At 37.2% G+C, this 24,447-nt stretch overlaps 1 protein-coding gene across 6 annotated transcripts in view; it reads right to left on the bottom strand.

Annotated features, from left to right (window-relative positions):
• Positions 1-1,613: 1,613 nt before the first annotated feature.
• The window catches only part of Stk31 (serine threonine kinase 31), a 74,001-nt gene continuing 51,167 nt past the window's right edge, over positions 1,614-24,447 (bottom strand). For 5 of the 6 annotated variants that reach the window (XM_030255667.1, XM_030255668.1, NM_001381960.1 and 2 more), the window contains 4 exons: positions 23,727-23,876; positions 13,342-13,464; positions 5,583-5,651; positions 1,614-1,992 (listed from right to left, as the gene is read on the bottom strand). In XM_030255667.1, the coding sequence (XP_030111527.1) occupies positions 1,768-1,992; positions 5,583-5,651; positions 13,342-13,464; positions 23,727-23,876 (567 nt within the window). In that variant the 3' untranslated portion in view covers positions 1,614-1,767. The remainder of the gene's footprint in view (positions 1,993-5,582; positions 5,652-13,341; positions 13,465-23,726; positions 23,877-24,447) is intronic. The other variant, NM_029916.2, reaches the window with a different exon arrangement.

Here is a 24,447-nt window from a genome sequence, read left to right as displayed (position 1 = left end):
GACATGTGGACCTGAACTTATCCATATCCCTTGAAGTGTCCTGGACCCAAAAAGAAAATATGTGGGCCTAGGCTAATTCATAAGAAGAGATGTGAGCCTGGGACTCTCCCTAACCTGATGAGGTGTCTGGAGCTAAAAAAGAAGAGATCTGGGCCTGGGCCTATCCCTAAACCTCAAGATGCTCAAGCACAAATTGCAAAGTCGTTTGGGCCTGGGCCCATACTGCTGCTGAAGAGGCCATGTCCAAAAACAGAAAAAACATGGGTCTCAGCCATTCCCACAAATGAAAGGAGCCCAAGCCAAACCATAAAAAAGAAGAAACGGGGTCTGTCCCAGAAGCTGTATCGCTTCTGCCTGTCCCAGAAGCTGTGTCGCTTCTGTAGTCCGCACTCTCACCTGCGCAGATAGTACCCCCCAGAGCTCGTGTCTCTAGCTGCATATGTAGCAGAAGATGGCCTAGTTGGACATCACTGGGAAGAGAGGCCCCTTGGTATTACAAACTTTATATGCCCCAGTACAGGGGCAACGCCAGGGCCAAGAAGCAGGAGTGGGTGGGTAGGGGAGCAGGGTGGGGTGAGGGTATAGGGAACTTTCGGGATAGCATTTGAAATGTATATAAAGAAAATATCTAATTTTTTAAAAAAAGAGGAAAAAAGTTTAAAAAAATAAAAATAAAAATAAAATAAAATAATTTTAAAAAGAAGAAGAAGAAGAAAAAAAAGGTATGTGGGCAAGGAAGAATCCCTGACCCTGAAGATGTCCTAGCCTAACAAGAAGTGATGTGTTTCTGTGCCAATAAAGCCCCTGGAAAGCCCAGGCCCCAAAAGAGAAGATACTTGGGCTTGGCCCATATATCCAAAGGAGTCTATATCCTACTACAGAAGTAAATGATCTCTTATGTTCATTGCTGCTTACATCTCTGATGAATGGATAATGAAAACTTGGTACCTATATTCATGTAAAGTAACATGAAATTGTGCAATCTGCAGGTGAATTGATAGAATTGGAAAAACATTATATTAAGTGAAGTAACCAAATATACAAACATAAATGTACACTCTATTTCTTATGTGGATCTTACCATCAAATCTTTAGATTTGTATACTTAACTTGGATGTCTTATAGAAGCCAGAAAACTGTACACAGTAAGTGTTTGTAGAATGCTGGGTCATAAATGGAACATATGTATTATACCCTCTCCCTTCAAGGCTGAGGGATCACTACAAAAGAGGGAGTATTAGTGGCTGTAAAAGTTTGCCATCAAGGAAGACAAAGGCTAAAAGACAAAAAGACAGTTTTCTTCTGGAAATAATGGGATCACTGCACTCATGAATTCATAGACGGATCTCTTCAAACGTTGAAATTTTCTCAAACTGTTGGCCCTATAAGTATAAGAAACATGTCTTAACTTATTTTTATGTTGCTAGAACTGGATACAAAACAGATGCTAATCATCCTTTGCTACTAAAAGCATCAGCCTTTACCATAATCAACTAGTATACATCAATAGAGAACTAGCACTAACACAATAATGACTTAATTTCAGTAAGTCCAAATAGAAACTCCTTCCATAACAATGCCAAGTTAGGCAAAATTGCAAAGAATATGAATGATTTTCAGGTGTAATCAAAACATTTCTTTTATTTTTTACAACCCAAATCCAAAGATGCAATCCAACTAGTTCCAGAACATTTTTGTCTACTAAGCAAACAGAACAAAGTTTTTAAAAGGGACATATACAGCAACAATAAAGGATTAATTTGTTAGTCAAGGGTTGGCTTCACCATTTCTTGTCTTTTCACTATATCTATCCAGACTCTCCATCTTTGATTCATCTTCTCTGCTATGCTGAGTACATTCAATCTCTTTTTCTGGGATTGGAACTGATTTCCCCTTTGGAAGCAAGAAACATTCAGCATTCAAAACCTGCTCAGCAGTCATTGAACTTCTAAAATATATCAAGCTACAAAGGAGGGACTTGACATTATCATCCTGCAAGGAAAAAGAAACATAAAGAATCAAAGCCAAGGCTACACAGAGAAACCCTGTCTCAAGTAAGTAAGTACGTAAATAGTAAAAAAAAAAAAAAATCAAAATCAAAACTAATGGCAAAAAGAACAAATCTGTAATGACAATGACAGAGACTCCAATTTAAAAAAAACAAAAACAAAAGAAAGAAAAAACCTTTTAGTTACTGACATAGGCTAACATCAGTTTTCTATCTAGATTTTTAGATTCTTTCCAAGTTTATCTACATTGGAAAAAATATCTCCAGTAATAAGAAAAAAGAATCTATTTACCAGTGGAAATGCAAAAGCAATGAGAATTATAGCTACAATAAAATGAGTGAAATATGAACAAAATTTTCCCCTTTTTATGGGACAGTGGTCAGAGTTTCACATGAAAATTTCACACCACTACTTCCTAACATTGTATGGGAGACTCCAACCACTTAGGCAGGGAAAATAAAAATAAAACAAAAAATTGAAGGGAAAGATGTAAAACCATCACTATTTGCAAATGATACAGAGATATGTTAAAGCATTAGAACTAATAACTAAGAATAATTACGCAGGAGGCTGGAGACTCAGGGATTAAGAGCCGTGCCTGCTCCTCCAAAGGTCCTGAGCTCAATTTCCAGCAACCACATGGTGGCCCACAACCATCTGTAATGGGATCCGATGCCCTCTTTTGACGTGCCTGAAGACAGCTACAGTGTACTCACATACATAAAATAAATTAAAATGAAGATTAAACAAAAGAGTTTCAAACACATATACTTTGAACCACAAGGTATAGTTGAAAGAAATAAATTTCTAAATAAATGGGGAATCATCAATGTTTGTGGATCAGCAATCAACACTAATAAGGAACCACACAGGGGAAAAAAGCCTTAGATTAACTGACTCTTTTGTAGATGCTGGCAAGCTACCTCTGAAATTTATAGATCAGAATAATAATTCTGACCATTTTTTAAAGAACAACATGTATAACTCATATATCCCAATTTCAGATATCTATTAACAGTGATATCAAGACAACATTATACTGGCAAAGGAACAGACACATACTAAAACTATACTTCAAATTTCAAATTTTGATCCTTCCCAAATAATGTGTAGTATAATCCTCTCAGTGATGCTGGGCATCCTCTGTGATCTGCACTCTAAATCAGCATGTGCTCATCAAGATCATCAAGCAATGCTCTGCAGTCTATCGTGTGCTAAGCTGTAAACTCTGCAGGTAATGTGGACCATATGCATTTTAAACTTAAAATATGTTTGTAAAGCCATAATCCTATAATAATAGAGGAACTTCTGTAAGACAGCAGAAGAGAATTCAGAGTCTATCATCTCCTGATTTTGACAGCAATGACATGACGCTCTAATGATTACAAAATGGTCTTTTCCACCAATAGTGCTGGGACAGATAGCCACACATAAAAGACTGAGACTGGAATATTACTTCTTAAAATATACAACAATTTAATTCAAAATAGACCAAAGATCTAAATATAAAAGCTTAAATTATACAACTTTAGGAAGAAAATATAGAGGTAAATCTTTCCAATTTTAGATTTAATAAAGAACTCTTGAAAATAATCCCTTACGTACAAGCAACAATGGACAAAGTTCATTGAAAATTACACTTTTGCTTCAAATGACACTATCAAGAAAAAGAGAATAGCACCCATAGAATGAGGTAAACTACTTGCAAACCAAGTATCCAATATTTTATTTGTTTCTAAAATACAGAAACAACCATTAAAATTCAAAAATCAAAGGGCAACACAATTTTTAAACTGTAAAAAATAAGAGTCTGAACAAGCATTTCTCTGAGGAAGACAGAACAAATTTAAATAAAGCCTGTGAGTGAGATAGTACTCCCATTTTGATGACTAGAATCAAAAAGTCTTATAACTAGTGTTAATGCAGAGAAACTACAAATGTAAGATAACTTCTTGGAATCTAGTGTGTCTTCAAAGTACTAAATAAACAGTCGCCACATGGCCCATTAATTCTACCTCTAAGAATATACCCAAAGAAATGAAACATGTCTACTCAAATGTCTGTATATAAATGTTTGTATCATTCTCTGTAATAACCAAAGGTATATATAACTAAAATGTCCATAAGTAGGTATCAATAAATTGTGGTAAATCTAAATCTATCACTGGAATATTACTTAGCCATGAAAAGGGATGAAATATTAATACTAGAATTTGTATGAAGCTTGAAGCATGCTAAGTGAAAGCAAAGCACACTATAGCCATTATGATTCCATTCATATGAATGCCCACAATAGCAAATTAAACAGAAACAGAAAACACATTAGTTGTTAATTAGAATTAAGGTAAAGAAATACAGATACTGAGAGGTGGCAGATACAGTGTAATGAGTTTGTGGTGTTGGTTGGACACATGACTATACTAAAAACCACTAAGTTATACACTTGAGGTGGATAAACTGTAAAGTTAGTTATCTTTTTGTTGTCTTTGTTATTTAACACTTTACAGAAAGGCATGCTATATAACATTAAACTTTAAGATGCATTAAAATTTTAAGAAAATTAAAATATCAAACTATGAATGAACTATGATTAAAAAAAAGACTCCAACAGAAAAAAATACCTCATGAACCTTTCCTTCCTTAAATTGCTTCTTGGCATGCATTTGATCACAGCAATAAAAATAACTAACAGAGAAATTCCATACTGAGAGCAGGGGTCAGTCACCTGACCCTGTAGTTCTTGGGTCTTTGGTGTTAAAATCCCCTGGAGTGTTAGAAGCAGAGCACACTGTGCTTCTAGTGGGAGTTAAAAGGACATCAGACAGTGGCAGTCTACTCCCTGAGGCTTCAGAGGGGAACAGGATTCTTAATAATTAGGCTAGATGCACTCCATGTGATACTCCAGAAAAACAAAAACAAAACTGTGCATTCTTCCCATACCCTGAGAACCTGAGTGTGAGGAGAACCTGAACAAGGAAGTGATACACTAATGTATCTGGCAAGGGAAATTTCAAGACAGAAGAACATTCTAGCTGTGGAATGGCTACTGGTGACTTTTTCCATTCAGATCTACAATGCAAGAGAGCAAAAAGTGAACTAGAAAGACACATACACACACAAAAAATTGTAGTCAAGAAAAATTTGAAATTTCACTTCCAATGTTTCAATCCTTGTACCTAGCTCCCTAATACCCTAATACCTAGTAGCTAGTTCAATTGCTGGTCCCAGACAAGTGTTCAAAATAAGTTGTCTGAAAATATATATGGATGACAAAACTATCAATGACACATATGAATTTTAAAGAAAAGAGCTACATCTTAGACACTTACAAAAATTAAACATTCATTTCAAAACAAAATAACTTTGGAATATATAATAAATACTGTATTTCCTTATTTAGACAATTTGTTAATTATCTGGCAGTCACACAAGTAGGGTACTTCTATTTTCTTCTATACTTCATTATTTCTAATGCAAGCTTGACTTTTTATAGAAATCAGAGATCATTTTCAAAGACTTCTAAATTTATATTACTACATATTCCAAATGTGTAAATAGCCAAAGGAAACCTACCAAATGAAACTGATCTACTTTTGGAATTCCATCTTCATTTGTCTCAAACTCTTGATTTTGAACAGAAAGCTGCAAAAGAACACAAAAGTGAAAAGGCTTCAAAGGTAATATCAGTGGTTCTCAACCTACAGGGGCTGCATATCAGATATTTATATGTATGATTCATAACGATAGCAAATTTATAGTTATGAAGTAGCAAGGAAATAATTTTATGATTGGGAGTCAAGACAATATGAAGTATTAAAGTGTCACCGCATTAGGGAGGTTTAGTATTAAATACTAATCCTAGAGAGTCTAAACTGAACCACTTTCACATATAATCAACCCATAGTTCACTGGCTACATGTATGTTGGAATAACCAGAAATGAAACCCAACACTTTGTAAATTACACCATACCACAATGTCCAAAAACTGGATACCCCCAGATTCTGATGAAAAGAGAAGAGCTCATAAGAAAGCACACTTCTCATGCAGGATAAAAGTTCTTAGTAAAAAAATAAAAAGCCTATAGGCAAGTCTGTTGGGCATCTTCTTGATTAATAATTGATGTGGGAGGACCCAGACAACATTGAGTGGCACCAACAGTGCAGGAGGGCCTAAGAAAACAGAGTAAACCATGAGGAACAAGCTAGTAAGCAGCATTCTTCCATAGCTTCTGCTTCAGTTCCTGCCTCCAGATTCCTGTCTTGACTTCTGACTTCTGATGATGGATTCTGATATGAAAGTGTAACAAAATAAACCTTTTCCACCCAAAGTTTCCTTTTGTTATAGAGTTTTAACACAGCAATAGAACGCTAAGATACTACTAAATATACCACATTTCTTACATTCACAAAGGTATTCTGATTCCTATATGTTTCATCACCCATCCCTAACAACCGTCAACCAATGACTGTTCTTTTCCTACATGCAAATCCAAATTCCATATTTACTACTATTTTGGTGGGGAGGAACACAGGTAAACAACATGTGTGTGCATGTGCATTTATGTAAGCAGAGCGGTCAACCTTGGTTATTCTTTCTTACAAATTATATTTACTATTTTCTATTGTTATGATAAAACTCCATGACCAAGACAACTTGTAAAACAAAGTGTTTAACTATAAGGTTAGAGTCTGTAATTATCATGGCAGTGAGCATGGTAGTAGACAGGCAGGCATGGCACTATAGCAGTAGCTGTATACTCAGATCTCCACACATAAATGAAAGATAAAGGAAAAAGACACTGGGAATGGTGGAAGTCTTTTGAAACCTCAGAGTCTGCCCCCAGTGACACACCTCCTCCAACAAGACCTCCTAATCCTTCCCCAACAATTCTTCCAACTAGGGAGAAAGAATCCAAACATATAAGCCTATGAGAACCTTTCTCATTCAAACCACAGGAGTCATCAACTACCTTGTGTTTTGAAAAAGGGTCTCTCCTTATGCTAGAACTCCCAGATTAGGCTAGCCTGGCTAGCCAGTGAGCAACAGGGATCCACCTGTTTCTACCTCCCCAGTATTAGAATTATACATATCCACCAAACACTTGGCTTTTTCACATGAGTTCTGGAGATTGAACTCAGAACCTCATGGTTGCATAGCAAGCACTTTACCAATTGATATACCTTTCCGAAAGTCCACATTTATTTCTTTTGAAGTAAATCCTATACAGATCATAATTTTACATATAAATATTTTACTACAAAAAAAGAGACACTTTTTTTGGTCAGTGGCTTCATGGCCCCAGAACCGCAAACCCCCACCCTCCAACTATAAACTATACAGTCAGGAAATTCAAAGAACGTATATGTCACAGGACAATGTGCTAAGAAGAAACTATGAAGCATACCTATGCAGTAAGCAGCAAGGCAGAACCTGGACAGAGACAAAGTATCTTTCTATCTTCTGAGATCTTTGATTTCTTTCTTCAGAGACTTGAAGTTCTTATCATACAGATCTTTCACTTCCTTAGAGTCAAACCAAGGTATTTTATATTATTTGTGACTATTGTGAGGGTGTTGTTTACCTAGTTTCTTTCCTAGCCTGTTTATCGTTTGTGTAGAGAAAAGCCACTGATTTGAGTTAATTTTATATCCAGCTACTTCAATGAAGCTGATTATCAGGTTTAGGAGTTCTCTGGTGGAATTTTTAGGGTCACTTATATATATGATATGATAGTATATGAACACATATACTATCATATCATCTGTAAATAGTGATATTTTGACTTCTTCCTTTCAAATTTGGCTTCATAGAACAAACTGGGTAGAGTACTTTCTGTTTCTACTTTGTGGAATAGTTTGAGGAGTATTGAACTAGGTCTTCTTTGAATGTCTGATAGCTACACTAAACCCATCTGGTCCTGGGCTTGTTTTGGTTGACAGACTGTTAATGACTGCTTCTATTTCTTTATGGAATATGGGCTGTTTAGATTGTTAATCTGATCCTGATTTAATTTTAGTACCTGGTATCTGTATAGATATTTGTCCAGTTTTGTTGAGTATAGCCTTTTGTAGTAGGATCTGATGATGCTTGGGATTTCCTCAGGTTCTGTTGTTATGTCTCCCTTTTCATTTCTGAGTTTGTTAATTAGGATACTGTACCTATGCCCTCTAGTTAGTCTGGCTAAGGGTTTATCTATCTTGTTGATTTTCTCAAAAAAACAGCTCCTGGTATGGTTGATTCTTTGTATAGTTCTTTCTGTTTCTACTTGGTTGATTTCAGCCCTGAGTTTATTTCCTGCCATCTACTCCTTTTGTTCTAGAGCTTTTAGGTGTGCTGTCAAGCTGCTAGTGTGTGCTTTCTCTAGATTCTTTTTGGAGGCTCTCAGAGATATGAGTTTTCCTCTTAGGACTGCTTTTATTGTGTCCCATAAGTTTGGTTATGTTTTGTCTTCATTTTCATTAAACTCTAAAAAGTCTTTAATTTCCTTCTTTATTTCTTCATTGACCAAGTTATCGTTGAGTAGAGTGTTGTTCAGCTTCCACGTGTATTTGGGCTTTCTGTTTTATTTATGTTGTTATTGAAGATCAGCTTTAGTCCGTGGTGATCTGATAGGATGCATGGGATAATTTTAATATTTTTTTATCGGTTGAGGCCTGTTTTGTGACCAACTATATGGTCAATTTTGGAGAAGGTACCATGTGGTGCTGAGAAGAAGGTATATGCTTTTGTTTTAGGATAAAATGTTCTGTAGATAGCTGTTAAATCCATTTGTTTCATAACTTCTGTTAGTCTCCATGTGTCTCTGTTTAGTTTCTGTATCCAGGATCTGTCCATTGATGAGAGTGGATTGTTCAAGTCTCACACTATTATTGTATGAGGTGCAATGTGTGCTTTAAGCTTTACTATAGTTTCTTTAATGAATGTGGATGCCCTTGAATTTGGAGCATATATATTCAAAATTGAGAGTTCCTCTTGGAAGATTTTACCTTTGATGAGTATGAAGTACCCTTCCTTGTCTTTTTTGATAACTTTGGGTTGAAAGTTGATTTTATTCGATATTAGAATTGCTACTCCAGCTTGTTTCTTCAGACTGTTTACTTGGAAAAATTGTTTTCCAGCCTTTTACTCTGAGGTAGTGTCTGTCTTTGTCCCTGAGGTGGATTTCCTGTATGCAGCAAAATGTTGGGTCCTATTTACATAGCCAGTCTATGTCTTTTTATTGGGGAATTGAGTTCATTGATATTAAGAGATATTAAGAAAATGTAATTATTGCTTCCTATTATTTTTGTTGTTAGAGTTGGGATTCTGTTCTTGCGGCTATCTTCTTTTAGGATTGTTGAAGGTTTACTTTCTTGCTTTTTCTAGGGCATCATTTCCCTCCTTGTGTTGGACTTTTCCCTTTATTATCCTTTGAAGGGCTTGATTCCTGGAAAGATATTGTGTGAATTTGGTTTTGTCATGGAATACTTTGGTATCTCCATCTATGTAGTTGAGAGTTTTGCTGGATATAGTAGCCTGGGCTGGCATTTGTGTTCTCTTAGGATCTGTATAACATCTGTCTAGGATCTTCTGGTTTTCATAGTCTCTGATGAGAAGTCTGGTGGAATTCTAATAGGTCTGCCTATATATATTACTTGACCTTTTTCCCTTACTGCTTTTAATATTCTATCTTTATTCAGTGCATTTGCTGTTCTGATTATTATGTGTTGGGAGGAATTTCTTTTCTGGTCCTTTTTATTTGGAGTTCTGTAGGCTTGTTTGTTCATGGGCATCTCTCTCTCTTTAGGTTAGGGAAGTTTTCTTCTATAATTTTGTTGAAGATATTTACTGGCTCTTTAAGTTGAAAGTCTTCATTCTCATCTATACCTATTATCCTTAGATTTGGTCTTCTCATTGTGTCCTGGATTTCCTGGATGTTTTTGGGATCTTTCTGCACTTTGCATTTTCTTTGATTGTTGTGTCCATGTTTTCTATGGAATCTTCTGCACCTGAAATACTTTCTTCCATCTCTTGCATTCTGTTGCTGATGCTCACATCTATGGCTCCTGATTTCTTTCCTAGGATTTCTATCTCCAGAGTTGTCTCCCTTTGTGATTTCTTTATTGTTTCTACTTCCATTTTTAGATTCTGGATGGTTTTGTTCCATTCTTTTACCTTTTTGGTAGTGTTTTCCTGTAACTCTTTAAGGGATTTTTATGTTTCCTCTTTAAGGGCTTCTAGCTGTTTACCTGTGTTCTCCTGTATTTCTTTAAGGGAATTATTTATTTCCTTCTTAATGTCCTCCATCATCATCATCATCATGAGAAGTGACTTTAGATCCATATCTTGCTTTTCTGGTGTGATGGTGTGTATCTTACTATGGTGGGAGAGTTTGGTTCTGATGATGCCAAGTAACCTTGGTTTCTGTTGATTATGTTTTTATGCTTGCCTCCTGCCATCTGATTATCTCAAGTGCTTGTTGCCCTCAATATATCTGATTGGAGCCTGTCCTTCCTATAATCCCAGTTGATTTAGGACTCCTCAGAGTCCACCTTTCTCTGTGATCCTCTGATTCCAGGCTCCTGTGAACCTGAGATTCTGGTTGTGTCAGAGTTCTTGGTAGTCAAGCTCCCTCTGAGACCCTGAGATCCTGGTGTGACCAAGCTCCTGGGATCCTGGGATCCTGAAATCCTAAGATCGTGGACATGTTATAGTGTCTATAAGTGGTGTCTCCTCTGGGGACCATGGGGCTGACTGGTGTGTTCGAAACCAAGGTATACCAGAACCGATCAGAATGAACCCGAGCCACTGGTCAGGCCTTGTTCCTGCTGTCACAGGCCTGTCATGATTGGTGTAATTATTATTACTGGTGGTGGTTCTACTCACCAGTGATCCTAAGATCCTGGGCATGCTAGGGTACCTGCAGCGTGGAGAGTCCTCTAGGGCCATGGGATCGTCTGCCAAGTTCATGCCCAAGCCACCTCATCCCTTTATTCCCTTTTTGTATTTGCTTTTCCTTCCTCGCCAACCCAATAATTAACCACTGGTCTTACACTCCTCCTAATTTCCATTCAGAACCACAGTAATTAGCGTCTTACTATATACTGTATTACCAGTGTCTTTTACTTGATTACATTTTAAAGGGTGATGTTTATCTGATTATTATTGTACGTTCATAATGAATCTAGCATTTGACAGTGACAGTCTACTTTCAGAGAAGTACCAGAGACAAGTGGCCTGAACATGAGTCTAACAGTAAAATGACACTCCAACCTTTCAACAAAGTCATCCCTCTTGAACAATGCAAACACACTGGAAGAAAGTGGGTATTTTTTAAAATCCAATCAAACTAATTCTAGATGTGCAAATCACGGGACAAAACCACAAAGAAAAAGAGAAAGAAAAAGAAAAAGAAAAAGAAGAAGAAAAAAAGAAAAACTAGTGCAACAATACTTGAAAAATTGTTGATCCCACTCTCAGCATTCCCCAGTTGCCTGTAGTTCTTTGTCTAAAGATGAAACCTAGTCAGTTTTCCCCTTCTGTGCTAGCATGCAGGAAGAACTCTCCAATTAGTTATCTAATAATAAGATGGTTGGCCCTGAGAGCATATACATGCAGATAACTTTATACAGACTAAGCAGATTGTATTCATGTATTTAGGAATGTATGCTTGCGTGCGTGCGTGTGTGTGTGTGTGTGTGTGTGTGTGTGTGTGCGTGCGCGTGTGTGTGTGTGTGAGAGAGAGAGAGAGAGAGAATTAAAGCAACTAATGTACTACTAGAATATAATAAAACACATATGCATATTATAATGTCCAGACAGACCATTAAAATCACAGAGAGGCTGAGAGATACCTTAGTAAAGCACTTGCAGTATAAGCATAAGAACCTCCAGCACCAATATTAAAAGTCAGCTAAGGCAATGCATGCCTTTCATCCCAGTACTAGAGAGGCAGAGACAGAACTCTTGAACTTGCTAGTCAGCCAGGCTAGCAAAATAAGCAAGTTCTATATTCCATGAGAAACCATATATCAAGGTGGGGAAAACATAGTGTAAAACAACTAAGGAGACATGTAATATCAACCTCTGACTTCCACACACAGGCCATCTGAATCCTGCTTAACTGCTTCTGTTCCTTCTGCCCTTGTGGGCAAGTGACCAATGTCCCCGAAGAAAAAGAAGACATACATATGACTCTATATTTAAATTTTCCTAGAGAATCAACCTGAAGACTCCGCGATCTGATAAAAAGATTTGGCATAGTATCAGGTTGCAAATTCAATATTCAAGAGAATCAGTAATGTTGATACACACTAATAAAAACTTTGCTGAATAAGATATCAGAAAAAGTCCCATTCAAACTAGTTTAATACTTACACATATACACAACCAAAGATATCAAGATATATCAGAGGCTGAGAGAGAAGCCAGAATCAGTCATCTTGGAGAAGTTTGAGCCAGAACAGCTGAATTGAACCAGCCAGGAAGAGTTGAGAAAGAACTATGAAGCAGTGAGATTATTTAGCAGTAAGTCTCAGAGGCAAAGCAGTAAGTCTCAGAGGCAAAAAAAGAAACCTAGGCCTAGGTTAGATTGTACAGAGGCTAGAAGGTTCCAGAACTAGGCCTAAGACTGACACTCAAGAGAATAAAAAAAAAAAAAAAATGCTTTTACATCTGGCACTTAACGTGTTTGGAAGAAAAAAAACAAAAAACAAAAAACAATGTAACTAGAGAAGAAATCCCACCAACAATGTAGAAAGCAGGGGACATCTGATAGAAATGTTGCAGAAGACAGGAAACATCTGCCCCACAACGTGATTGCAGAAAGTCCACCAATGTTCCAGAGAACAGAGGACAACTGACAGGAATATCGCAGAGGACAGGAAGACATCTGACAGAAATTCACAGAGGAGACATTTTCCTGGTTTCTCTCCTTCAAGTTCAGCTGGCTGTCCAAAGAGACTCAGGAGACGCCAAAGCAGCGGGAGCCTCAAGCCCAGAAATAAAAATGATGCAGGAGCCTCTAAGATATTGAACAATCATCAAATCATAGTAAATCACCCTAAAAGACAAATTTAATAATATAGACAGACTTCCTGCATTAGAAAATGGGAAACTCCATTTCAGATCCCTTGAGAACAGAGATAGGAGTTGAGGGGAATAAAAATACATACAAACACAACACACACACACACACACACACACACACACACAAACACACACACAAGAAAATTCTACTTTTGAAAAGTATAGCATTATTCGTCACCCAGAAAAATGGTTGAAAATAACAAAAAATCATCCTTTGCCTTCTGAAATATATGTAAACTGTTAATGATTTTAAAGCAACATACCCATAAGAAAAGGCAACCATAAGCATATAAGTCTGAACTTGCAGAAGGAGGTTTTCCAGTTTTCAATTCAGGTGAGAGCAAACTCAATCCACCAACCATCGCGTTGACTGAAGCTCGCTGGCTCTACAGAAACAGTTTTAAACAATGAAGGTTTGGGGTTAAAAGCCTCTGTTCTCAATTTTAAAATTCTTTTGAAATATTTCACGGTCTACCTCTCATATATAATTTTCTATTCTTACAAATTTTACTTTTATTATACTGAGATGTAGATGTGGACTGAAAATGACTGACTCTGGTGTTTTTATCACAGATATTGCTTTGTGTTTTTTTAATTTTAATCTAACATGTGTATACACACATGTGCATATTGTATGTTTGTGTGTATGCTATGTATAGATGGATAAGCAAGCATTTGTGTCGCTGAACATATGTGGGGTCAGAGAACAACTTTCTGGAGAAAGCCTTTAGCTTCTGAATACTGAAGCAGGGTCGTTTTGTTCTTTCTGCTACTACCCTGCCTACTTCAGGCAAACTGGGTAGCCAACTTTGGATTCTCCTGTTTCTACCTTCCATCTCACTGGAGAAGTGCTGGGATTGCAAGGAGAGGCCACTACATTGGGTTTTCTCAACTTCTTACATGGTTTCCAGGGATCACACTCAGGTCATCAAGCTTGCACAGACAACAGTTTACCCATGAAGCCATCTCCCCTACTCCCTACAGGTATAGTTTAATAAACTGACAAAGAAGTACTATTTTCTAATTCTGAACATTCTAAATATTTTAAATGAACTTATACAAATTACTTTTTCTTTGTGACCATTTTCTAAATATACCATTTTCTAAGAAATCAAAGGATACCAAATCATGATACCTAAATTCAGTCTGCCCTAAAGTTAGAATTCTGACTCTCACATTTATTATCTGTGATTTAAATTTTAATTTCTCCAAGTCTAAACTATTTTTTAACACCTGCATTACAAAATTATCATAAAGATGTTGGCACAGTGCTTTCATATATCACTAAATCTTAATTGTATATATTCTCCACTTACTCTAAGTGTAGTCTAAAATCTAGAAGCTAAGGCATCAACTGGGAATGGTAAATGACCAACTAAAATAGCATGCTGGGAAAGAATACCAGATGACAAATGGATATAAAAGAGGACGAGTGATGGTCAGAATAGACTCGTCCACAATTGTACCAATGATGTGCTCAAAAATAAACTGACATGAATCCTTAAAATTTACTTGTAAACTTCTTATTTTCTTTTTGTTTAAATTAGGTATTTTCTTATTTTACATTTCAAATGCTATCCCAAAAGTCCCCCATAACCTCCCCGCCCCACTCCCCTACCCACCCACTCCCACTTCTTGGCCCTGGTGTTCCCCTGTACTGAGGCATATAAAGTTTGCAAGACCAAGGGGCCTCTCTTCCCAATGATGGCCAACTAGGCCATCTTCTGATACATATGCAGCTAGAGACACGAGCTCTGGGGGTACTGGTTAGTTCATATTGTGGTTCCTCCAATAGGGTTGCAGACCCCTTTAGCTCCTTGGGTACTTTCTCTAGCTCCTCCATTGGGGGGTGTGTTCCATTCAATAGCTGACTGTGAGCATCCACTTATGTGTTTGCCAGGCACCATCATAGCCTCACAAGAGACAGCTATATCAGGGACCTTTCAGCAAAATCTTGCTGGCATATGCAATGCTGTCTATGTTTGGAGGCTGATTATGGGATGGATCCCGGAGAGGCAGTCTTTAGGTGGTCTATCCTTTCGACTCAGCTCCAAACTTTGTCTCTTTAATTCCTTCCATGGGTGTTTTGTTTCCAATTCTAAGAAGGGGCAAAGTGACCACACTTTGGTCTTCCTTCTTCTTGAGTTTCATGTGTTTTGCAAATTGTATCTTGGGTAGTCTAAGTTTCTGGGCTAATATCCACTTATCAGTGAATACATATCATGTGAGTTCTTTTGTGATTGGGTTACCTCACTCAGGATGATACCCTCCAGGTCCATCCATTTGCCTAGGAATTTCATAAATTCATTCTTTTTTAATAGCTGAGTAGTAGTCCATTGTGTAAATGTAACACGTTTTCTGTATCCGTTCCTCTGTTGAGGGGTATCTGGGTTCTTTCCAGCTTCTGGCTATTATAAATAACGCTGCTATGAACATAGTGGAGCATGTGTCCTTATTACATGTTGGAACATCTTCTGGGAATATGCCCAGGAGAGGTATTGCAGGATCCTCAGGTAGTACCATGTCCAATGTTCTGAGGAACCGCCAGACTGATTTACAGACTGTTTGTACCAGTTTGTAATCCCACCAACAATGGAGGAGTGTTCCTATTTCTCCACATTCTCACCAGTATCTGTTGTTACCTGGGTTTTTGTTCTTAGCCATTCTGACTAATGTGAGGTGGAATCTCAGGGTTGTTTTGATTTGCATTTCCCTGATGATTAAGGATGTTGAACATTTTTAGGTGCTTCTCAGCCATTCGGTATTCCTCAGTTGAATATTCTTTTGTAGCTCTGTACCCCATTTTTAATGGGGTTATTTGATTTTCTGGAGTCCACCTTCTTGAGTTCTTTATATATATTGGACATTAGTCCCCTATCTGATTTAAGATTGGTAAAGATCCTTTCCCAATCTGTTCGTGGCCTTTTTGTCTATTGACAGTGTCTTTTGCCTTATAGAAGCTTTACAATTTTATGAGGTCCCAATTGTCAATTCTCCATCTTACAGCACAAGCCATTGCTGTTCTATTCAGGAATTTTTTTCCCTGTGCCCATGTCTTCGAGGCTTTTTTCCACTTTCTCCTCTATAAGTATCAGTGTCTCTGGTTTTATGTGGAGTTCCTTGATCCACTTAGATTTGACCTTAGTACAAGGAGATAAGAATGGATCAATTCGCATTCTTCTACATGATAACCGCCAGTTGTGCCAGCACCATTTGTTGAAAATGCTGTCTTTTTTCCACTGGATAGTTTTAGCTCCCTTGTCAAAGATCAAGTGACCATAGGTGTGTGGGTTCATTTCTGGGACTCCAATTCTATTCCATTGGTCTACTTGTCTGTCACTATACCAGTACCATTCAGTTTTTATAACAATTGCTCTGTAGTGCAGCTTTAGGTCAGGCATCATGATTACACCAGAGGTTCTTTTATCATTGAGAAGAGTTGTTGTTATCCTAGGTTTTTTGTTATTCCAGATGAATTTGCAAATTTCCCTTTCTAATTCATTGAAGAGTTGGAATTTTGATGGGAATTGCATTGAATCTGTAGATTGCTTTTGGCAAGATAGCCATTTTTTACTATATTGATCCTGCCAATCCATGAGCATGGGAGATCTTTCCATCTTCTGAGATCTTCTTTGATTTCTTTCTTCAGAGACTTGAAGTTCTTATCATACAGATCTTTCACAACTTTATATTATTTGTGACTATTGAGAAGGGTGTTGTTTCCCTAATTTCTTTCTCAGCCTGTTTATCCTTTGTGTAGAGAAAGGTCATTGACTTGAGTTAATTTTATATCCAGCTACTTCACTGAAGCTGTTTATCAGGCTTAGGAGTTCTCTGGTGGAATTTTTAGGGTCCCTTATATATACTATCAAATCATCTACAAATAGTGATATTTTGACTTCTTCCTTTCCAATTTGTATCCCCTTGATCTCCTTTTGTTCTCTAATTGCTCTGGCTAGGACTTCAAGTACTATATTGAATAGGTATGGAGAAAGTGGGCAGCCTTGTCTAATCCCTGATTTTAGTGGGACTGCTTCCAGCTTCTCACCATTTACTTTGATGCTGGCTACTAGTTTGCTATAGATTGCTTTTATCATGTTTAGGTATGGGCCTTGAATTCCTGATCTTTCCAAGACTTTTATCATGGATGGGTGTTGGATTTTGTCAAATGCTTTCTCAGCATCTAATGAGATGATCATGTGATTTTTGTCTTTGAGTTTGTTTATATAGTGGATTACATTGATGGATTTACAAAAATTAAACCATCCCTGCATCCCTGGAATGAAACCAACTTGGTCAGGATAGGTGATTGTTTTGATGTGTTCTTGGATTCAGTTAGCGAGAATTTTATTGAGTATTTTTGCATCGATATTCATAAGGGAAATTGGTCTGAAGTTCTCTATCTTTCTTGGGTCTTTCTGTGGTTTAGGTATCAGAGTAATTGTGGCTTCATAGAATGAATTGGGTAGAGTACCTTCTGTTTCTATTTTGTGGAATAGTTTGAGAAGAACTGGAATTAGGTCTTCTTTGAATGTCTGATAGAACTCTGCACTAAACCTATCTGGTCCTGGGCTTGTTTTGGTTGGGAGACTATTAATGACTGCTTCTATTTCTTTATGGGATATAGGACTGTTTAGATCATTAATCTGATCCTGATTTAAATTTGGTACCTGGTATCTGTCTAGAAATTTGTCCATTTCGTCCAGGTTTTCCAGTTTTGTTGAGTATAGCCTTTTGTAGAAGAATCTGATGGTGTTTTGGATTTCTCAGGATCTGTTGTTATGTCTCCCTTTTCATTTTTGAGTTTGTTAATTAGGATACTGTCCCTGTGCCCTCTAGTTAGTCTGGCTAAGGGTTTATCTCAAAGACATAGACTTGATTTTCTCAAAGAACCTGATCCTCGTTTGGATGATTCTTTGAATAGTTCTTCTTGTTTCCACCTGGTTGATTTCGCCCCTCAGTTTGATTATTTCCTGCCGTTTACTCCTCTTGGGTGAATTTGCTTCCTTTTGTTCTAGAGCTTTTAGGTGTGTTGTCAAGCTGCTAGTGTGTGCTCTCCCTAGTTTCTTTTTGGAGGCACTCAGAGCTATGAGTTTTCCTCTTAGAAATGCTTTCACTGTGTCCCATAAGTTTGGGTATGTTGAACTCTAAAAAGTCTTTAATTTCTTTCTTTATTCCTTCCTTGACCAAGGTATCATTGAGGAGAGTGTTGTTCAGTTTCCAAATGAATGTTGGCTTTCTATAATTTATGTTGTTACTGAAGATCAGCCTTAGTCCTTGGTGATCTGATAGGATGCATGGCACAATTTCAGTATTTTTATATCTGTTGAGGCCTGTTTTGTGACCAGTTATATGGTCAATTTTGGAGAAGGTACCATGAGGTGCTGAGAAGAAGGTATATCCTTTTGTTTTAGGATAAAATGTTCTGTAGATATCTGTTAAATCCATTTGTTTCATAACTTCTGTTAGTGTCCATGTGTCTCTGTTTAGTTTCTGTTTCCACGATCTGTCCATTGGGTGTTGAAGTCTCCCACTATTACTGTGTGAAGTGTAATGTGTGCTTTGAGCTTTACTAAAGTTTCTTTAATGAATGTGGATGCCCTTGCATTTGGAGCATAGATATTCAGAATTGAGAGTTCCTCTTGGAAGATTTTACCTTTGATGAGTATGAAGTGCCTCTCCTTGTCTTTTTTGATAACTTTGGGTTGAAAGTTGATTTTATTCGATATTAGAATTGCTACTCCAGCTTGTTTCTTCAGACTGTTTGCTTGGAAAATTGTTTTCCAGCCTTTCACTCTGAGGTAGTGTCTGTCTTTGTCCCTGAGATGGGTTTCCTGTAAGCAGTGAAATGTTGGGTCCTGTTTACATAGCCAGTCTGTTAGTGTATGTCTTTTTATTGGGGAATTGAGTTCATTGATATTAAGAGATATTAAGGAAAAGTAATCATTGCTTCCTATCACTTTTGTTGTTAAAGTTGGCATTCTGTTCTTGTGGCTGTCCTCTTTTAGGTTTGTTGAAGGATTATTTTCTTGATTTTTTCCGTCCTTGGTTTTTTTTGTTTTGTTTTGTTTTGTTTTTTTTTGGTTTTTCGAGACAGGGTTTCTCTGTATCGCCCTGGCTGTCCTGGAGCTCACTCTGAAGACCAGGCTGGACTCGAACTCAGAAATCTACCTGCCTCTACCTCCTGAGTGCTGGGATTAAAGGCGTGCGCCACCACGCCCGGCTAGGTTTTTTTGTTATTATCCTTTGAAGGGCTGGATTTGTGGAAGGATATTGTGTGAATTTGGTTTTGTCATGGAATACTTTGGTTTCTCCACCTATGGTAATTGAGAGTTTGGCTGGGTATAGTAGCCTGGGCTGGCATATGTGTTCTCTTAGGATCTGTATAACATCTGTCCAGGATCTTCTGGCTTTCATAGTCTCTGGTGAGAAGTCTGGAGTAATTCTAATAGGCCTGTCTTTATACGTTGACATTTTTCCCTTACTGCTTTTAATATTTTGTCTTTATTTAGTGCACTTGTTGTTCTAATTATTATGTGTCGGGAGGAATTTCTTTTCTGGTCCAGTCTATTTGGAGTTCTGTAGGCTGCTTGTAGGTTCATGGCCATCTCTTTCTTTAGGTTAGGGAAGTTTTCTTCTATAATTTTCTTGAAGATATTTGCTGGTCCTTTAAGTTGAAAATCTTCATTCTCATCTACTCCTATTATCCATAGATTTGGTATTCTCATTTTGTCCTGGATTTCCTGGATGTTTTGAGTTAGGATCTTTTTGCATTTTGCATATTCTTTTATTGTTGTGTCCATGTTTTCTATGGAATCTTCTGCACCTGAGAGTCTCTCTTCCATCTCTTGTGCTCTGTTGCTGATGTTCACATCTATGGTTCCTGATTTCTTTCCTAGGGTTTCTATCTCCAGAGTTGTCTCTCTTTGGGTTTTCTTTATTGTTTCTAGTTCCATTTTTAGATCCTGGATGGTTTTGTTCAATTCCATCTCCTTTTTGGTATTGTTTTCCTATAACTCTCTAAGGTATTTTTGTTTCCTCTTTAAAGGCTTCTAGCTGTTTACCTGTGTCTTCCTTTATTTCCTTCTTAAGGTCCTCCATCATCATCATCATAAGAAGTGACTTTAGATCCATGTCTTGCTTTTCTGGTGTGATGGTATATCCAGGACTTGTTATGGTGGGAGAGTTTGGTTCTGATGATGCCAAGTAACCTTGATTTCTGTTGCTTCTGTTCTTACATTTGCCTCCTGCCATCTGATTATCTCAAGTATTTGTTGTCCCCAATATATCTGATTGGAGCCTGTCCTTCTTATAATCCCAGTTGATTCAGGATCCTGAGTCCAGCTTTCTCTGTGATCCTTTGCTTGTGGGCTCCTGTGAACCTGAGAGTCTGGGTGTGTCAGAGTTCTTGGCAGTCAAGTTCCTCTGAGACCCTGAAATACTGGTGTGACCAAGCTCTTTTTATCCTACACGTTACAGTGCCTGAAAGTGGTGTCTCCTTTGAGGAGCGTGGAGCTGTCTGGTCAGTGGTCCTATGGAGAGTCCTCTAGGGACCTTGGGGGTGTCCGCCGACTACCCACCCAAGGTGATCTGGTGCTGGCACCGACCAGAACAGACTTGTGACCCTGGTCAGGTCGGGCTTTCTGCTTCCCTAATGCTGTCTCGGGTCCCGCGTGATTGGATTGGAACAGAAGTTGTGTTCCACTCACCAGAGGTCCTAAGATCTCATGGAGAGTCCTCTAGGGACCTTGGGGGTGTCCACCGACTCCATGCCCAAGGTGACCCAGTACTGGCGCCAACCAGAAGGGACTTGTGACCCTGGTCAGGCTGGGTTTTCTCTATTTTCTTATGTTATCATAATTCTCAGATAAATTAATGTGGGACAATAGAATGTTTCAGAAAATTAGTCTATATAAACCCTGTACAACTTTTGATTAGCTTTAAATTTATTTTTCATCCTTTTGAAGTATCATATGAAAACCACTAAGACTATATATATCCAGCATTTATTCTAAAACTTGTAAACAACCAAATAACCAAAGCACATAACAGCAATGTATGACTGGAATGTATATGAAGAAACTGGACCTTTATCTGATGCTTATGAGGACAAAAAAAAAAAAAAAAGAGAGGTACTTCAGAAAAGTTTCTCAAGAAGGCAAACAGTAAACTGGATATATTTATTATAAACCTATCAGAATCAATACATTATTTAAAATTTTTGTGTCGTTCATTACTATAAACAATCTAAAATCTGCTTTTTAAAAATGGTCTACGTTTGCCTCTTGAGAAAAGAATAAAATATAGTATTCTTATTCCCAGAGTCCATAGTACCTGGAATAGAGCAAGGAACAATTTCTGCTGTAGTCAATTTTTCTAATAGTTTTTGGCAGTAAAAGTTTTGGGACCCTTGAAACTTAGATGAAAAAAAAATTCAACCAGAATTCAACACTAGAGCATAATCTTGCATGATAGGAAAATAAACTAGTTGATCAAGAATTCTTGCCGCTAAAAACATTTTGTGGGGCTGGAAAGATGATTCAGTGGTTAGAAGCACTGAAAGTTCTTTCAGAGGACCTAGGTTCAATACCCACATCCGCATGACAGCTCACAACTGTCTGTAACTCTAAATCTGACATGCTCACCCAAACATACATGTAGGTAAAACATCAATGCACATAAAATAAAAAATAAAATTATGACTGTCTTAGGGTTTCCTTTGCTGTGAAGAGATACCATGACCAAGCCAACTCTTATTAAGAACATTTCATTGAAGCTGGCTTACAGGTTCAGAGGTCAGTCCATTATCATTAAGGTGGGAAGCATGGCAGCAACCAGGCAGCCATAGCACTGCAGAAGCAGAGAATTTCACATTTTGATCAGAAGACTATCTCCCAGTAAGCTACAAGGAGGATCTCAAAGCCCACTAGCACAGAGACACACTTCCTAATAGTGCCACTCCCTTGGCCAAGCATATTGAAACCACCACAATGACTTTTTTTTTTTGCAAGCCAGTTTTGTTTGCTTATAATGAGTTTTGAGATATGTGGATATCTACTGTAATACAAACTATTACTCAACCCAGATATGACTTATTAAGTGTTCTATCAAATACTAGTAATTTTCAAAAGGAAGGAACAGAATTACATGACAATTCCCCAAAGCAATGAGAATATCTTCATAAATAACTTGTATACTAATGTTCATGGCAACCTAACATAATAATTAAAAAAGCATAAACCTAGAGATAGGCTTCAGGGTACATACTTGTAATCTCAGCATGTAGGAGGTTGAGGCAGTTGAACTGGGAGTTCAAGACCTGTGCTACAAAGATAGTTCAAAGACAGGATTTGCTAGCCAGTGAAACCCTGTCTCAAGAAAAAAAAAGTATAAACCCAAATATCTACCCACTGATGAAAACACACACCAAAGTATCATATATGTATCCAATTAAATACATTTGGCCCTAAAAAATTTATGTCCTCAAACATTCAACAACATAGAATAACTCTAAATGTTAATCTAGATAACAAAATAGATTCACCAAAGGCCAACTATTACATAATTTTACTTATATGAGATTACAGAATAAGTAAATCCAGAAGCACAAAGTATATTACTGGTTCCTAAGGTCTAAAAAAAAGCAGGAAAGAAAATTAACTGTTAATCAGTAACTACTTTGGAATGTGATAAAAATTATCCGGACTTACACAGTGATGATCAATATACCACTATGTGAATATGATTAAAAACTAGCACTGAATTCTACATTATCTCCTTGTGAAATCTCAATAAAGCTGTTGACTTTTAAACGGGAACTGTTTATTTAGCCACTTACATTATATACATATTTTTAAATGGGCTATATACAATAAACATATATATCTGTCAATTAAAATAGAAAGATTCTCCTTTGAGATCATATATATTCTCAGGCTTTCTATTCCACACATACACATAAAATTATTACATTCTCTTAATTGCCAGGACTTTGTTATTTCTACAAACTGCTTATTGGGAGATAATGTGGCAACAAATTAAAAGCCACATAGTTGAACCTAGACCTAAACTAAATAAAAACACCCATTCAGGCTTCCAAAGATATACTAAATTGATAATAACAAAGTATATATATATTTCAATTTAATCTGTGAAAGAAAGGAACACAAGCAGAGGGAGGTTCTTACATGATCCTAGAAACTGTTTCCTGATGAGAAAGTAATGATCAATGTTGTCAATGCCACTGAGTAAATTAGATTGTTTCTGTATTTATGGAAAAACCACACACTGCTCACTACCATCTAGATGACTGTTTTTTGTTTTTTTTTTTAAAGATTTATTATTATATGTAAGTACACTGTAGCTGTCTTCAGACACACCAGAAGAGGGAGTCAGATCTTGTTACGGATGGTTGTGAGCCACCATGTGGTTGCTGGGATTTGAACTCTGGACCTTCAGAAGAGCAGTCGGGTGCTCTTACCCACTGAGCCATCTCACCAGCCCCCTAGATGACTGTTACAGATACTATTTGTACTAAATGATACACCTTAACTGAAAGTACAAATCTTAAGATCAATCAGCACATTGTATGCAAATGCTGAACAACTTTAGTAAGTAGTTTCTATTCTACAAAGCTATGGTATTTTACCTCAGATTTGGTGAAGTCATAATCTCCAACAATCCCTTGTTCACGATTTAAGGCAAATACATTGTTCTGATGAAGTGATCCATGAATTATGTTAGCACTATGCAATGTATGCAGTCCTCGGGCAACACCTTTCATGACTTTTAAAGCTTCCTGCAAATAAATACACATTGAAAACGTGGAGTTTAGAAAACTGACACCTCATTTTAATATATAAATCTTGTCTCTATTAAAAGACTATCTTAGAACTAAAGTAAAGCTTCCTTCAAGTTAAAGATAAACATAGACAAAGAATTAAAGGCTAGATAAAGCTTAACTAAGTAGTGGTTCAAACAAAAATGGCCTCCAGAGGCTCAAATGTTTGGTAACTCAGTCCCTAGATGGTAGCCCTATTTGGGAAGGTTTAGGAAGGATGACCTTGTTGAAGGATGTATAGCACTTAGGGGCAGGCTTAAACGTTTCAGGAGACTTGAGTCATTCCTAGTACACTCTCTGCCTCCTACCTTCCTTTCAAGACAGGAGCTCCCAACAGTTGCCACCACCATGTCTTAGTCTGTCATCAGGACACTCTGGAATTTTAAATCCAATTAAATTTTTTCTTTTATAAGTTGCTTTAGTCATGCTATTCTATCATAGCAATAGAAAAGTAATACTCTTGAGTTTCATGTGTTTTGCAAATTGTATCTTGTATCTTGGGTATTCTAAGTTTCTGGGCTAATATCCA

The sequence above is a fragment of the Mus musculus genome, chromosome 6 (assembly GCF_000001635.26).
Source record: "Mus musculus strain C57BL/6J chromosome 6, GRCm38.p6 C57BL/6J".
Lineage (NCBI taxonomy): Eukaryota > Metazoa > Chordata > Mammalia > Rodentia > Muridae > Mus > Mus musculus.
The sequence above is the reverse complement of the archived record's forward strand: the minus strand, read 5'-3'. Positions and strand labels throughout refer to the sequence as shown.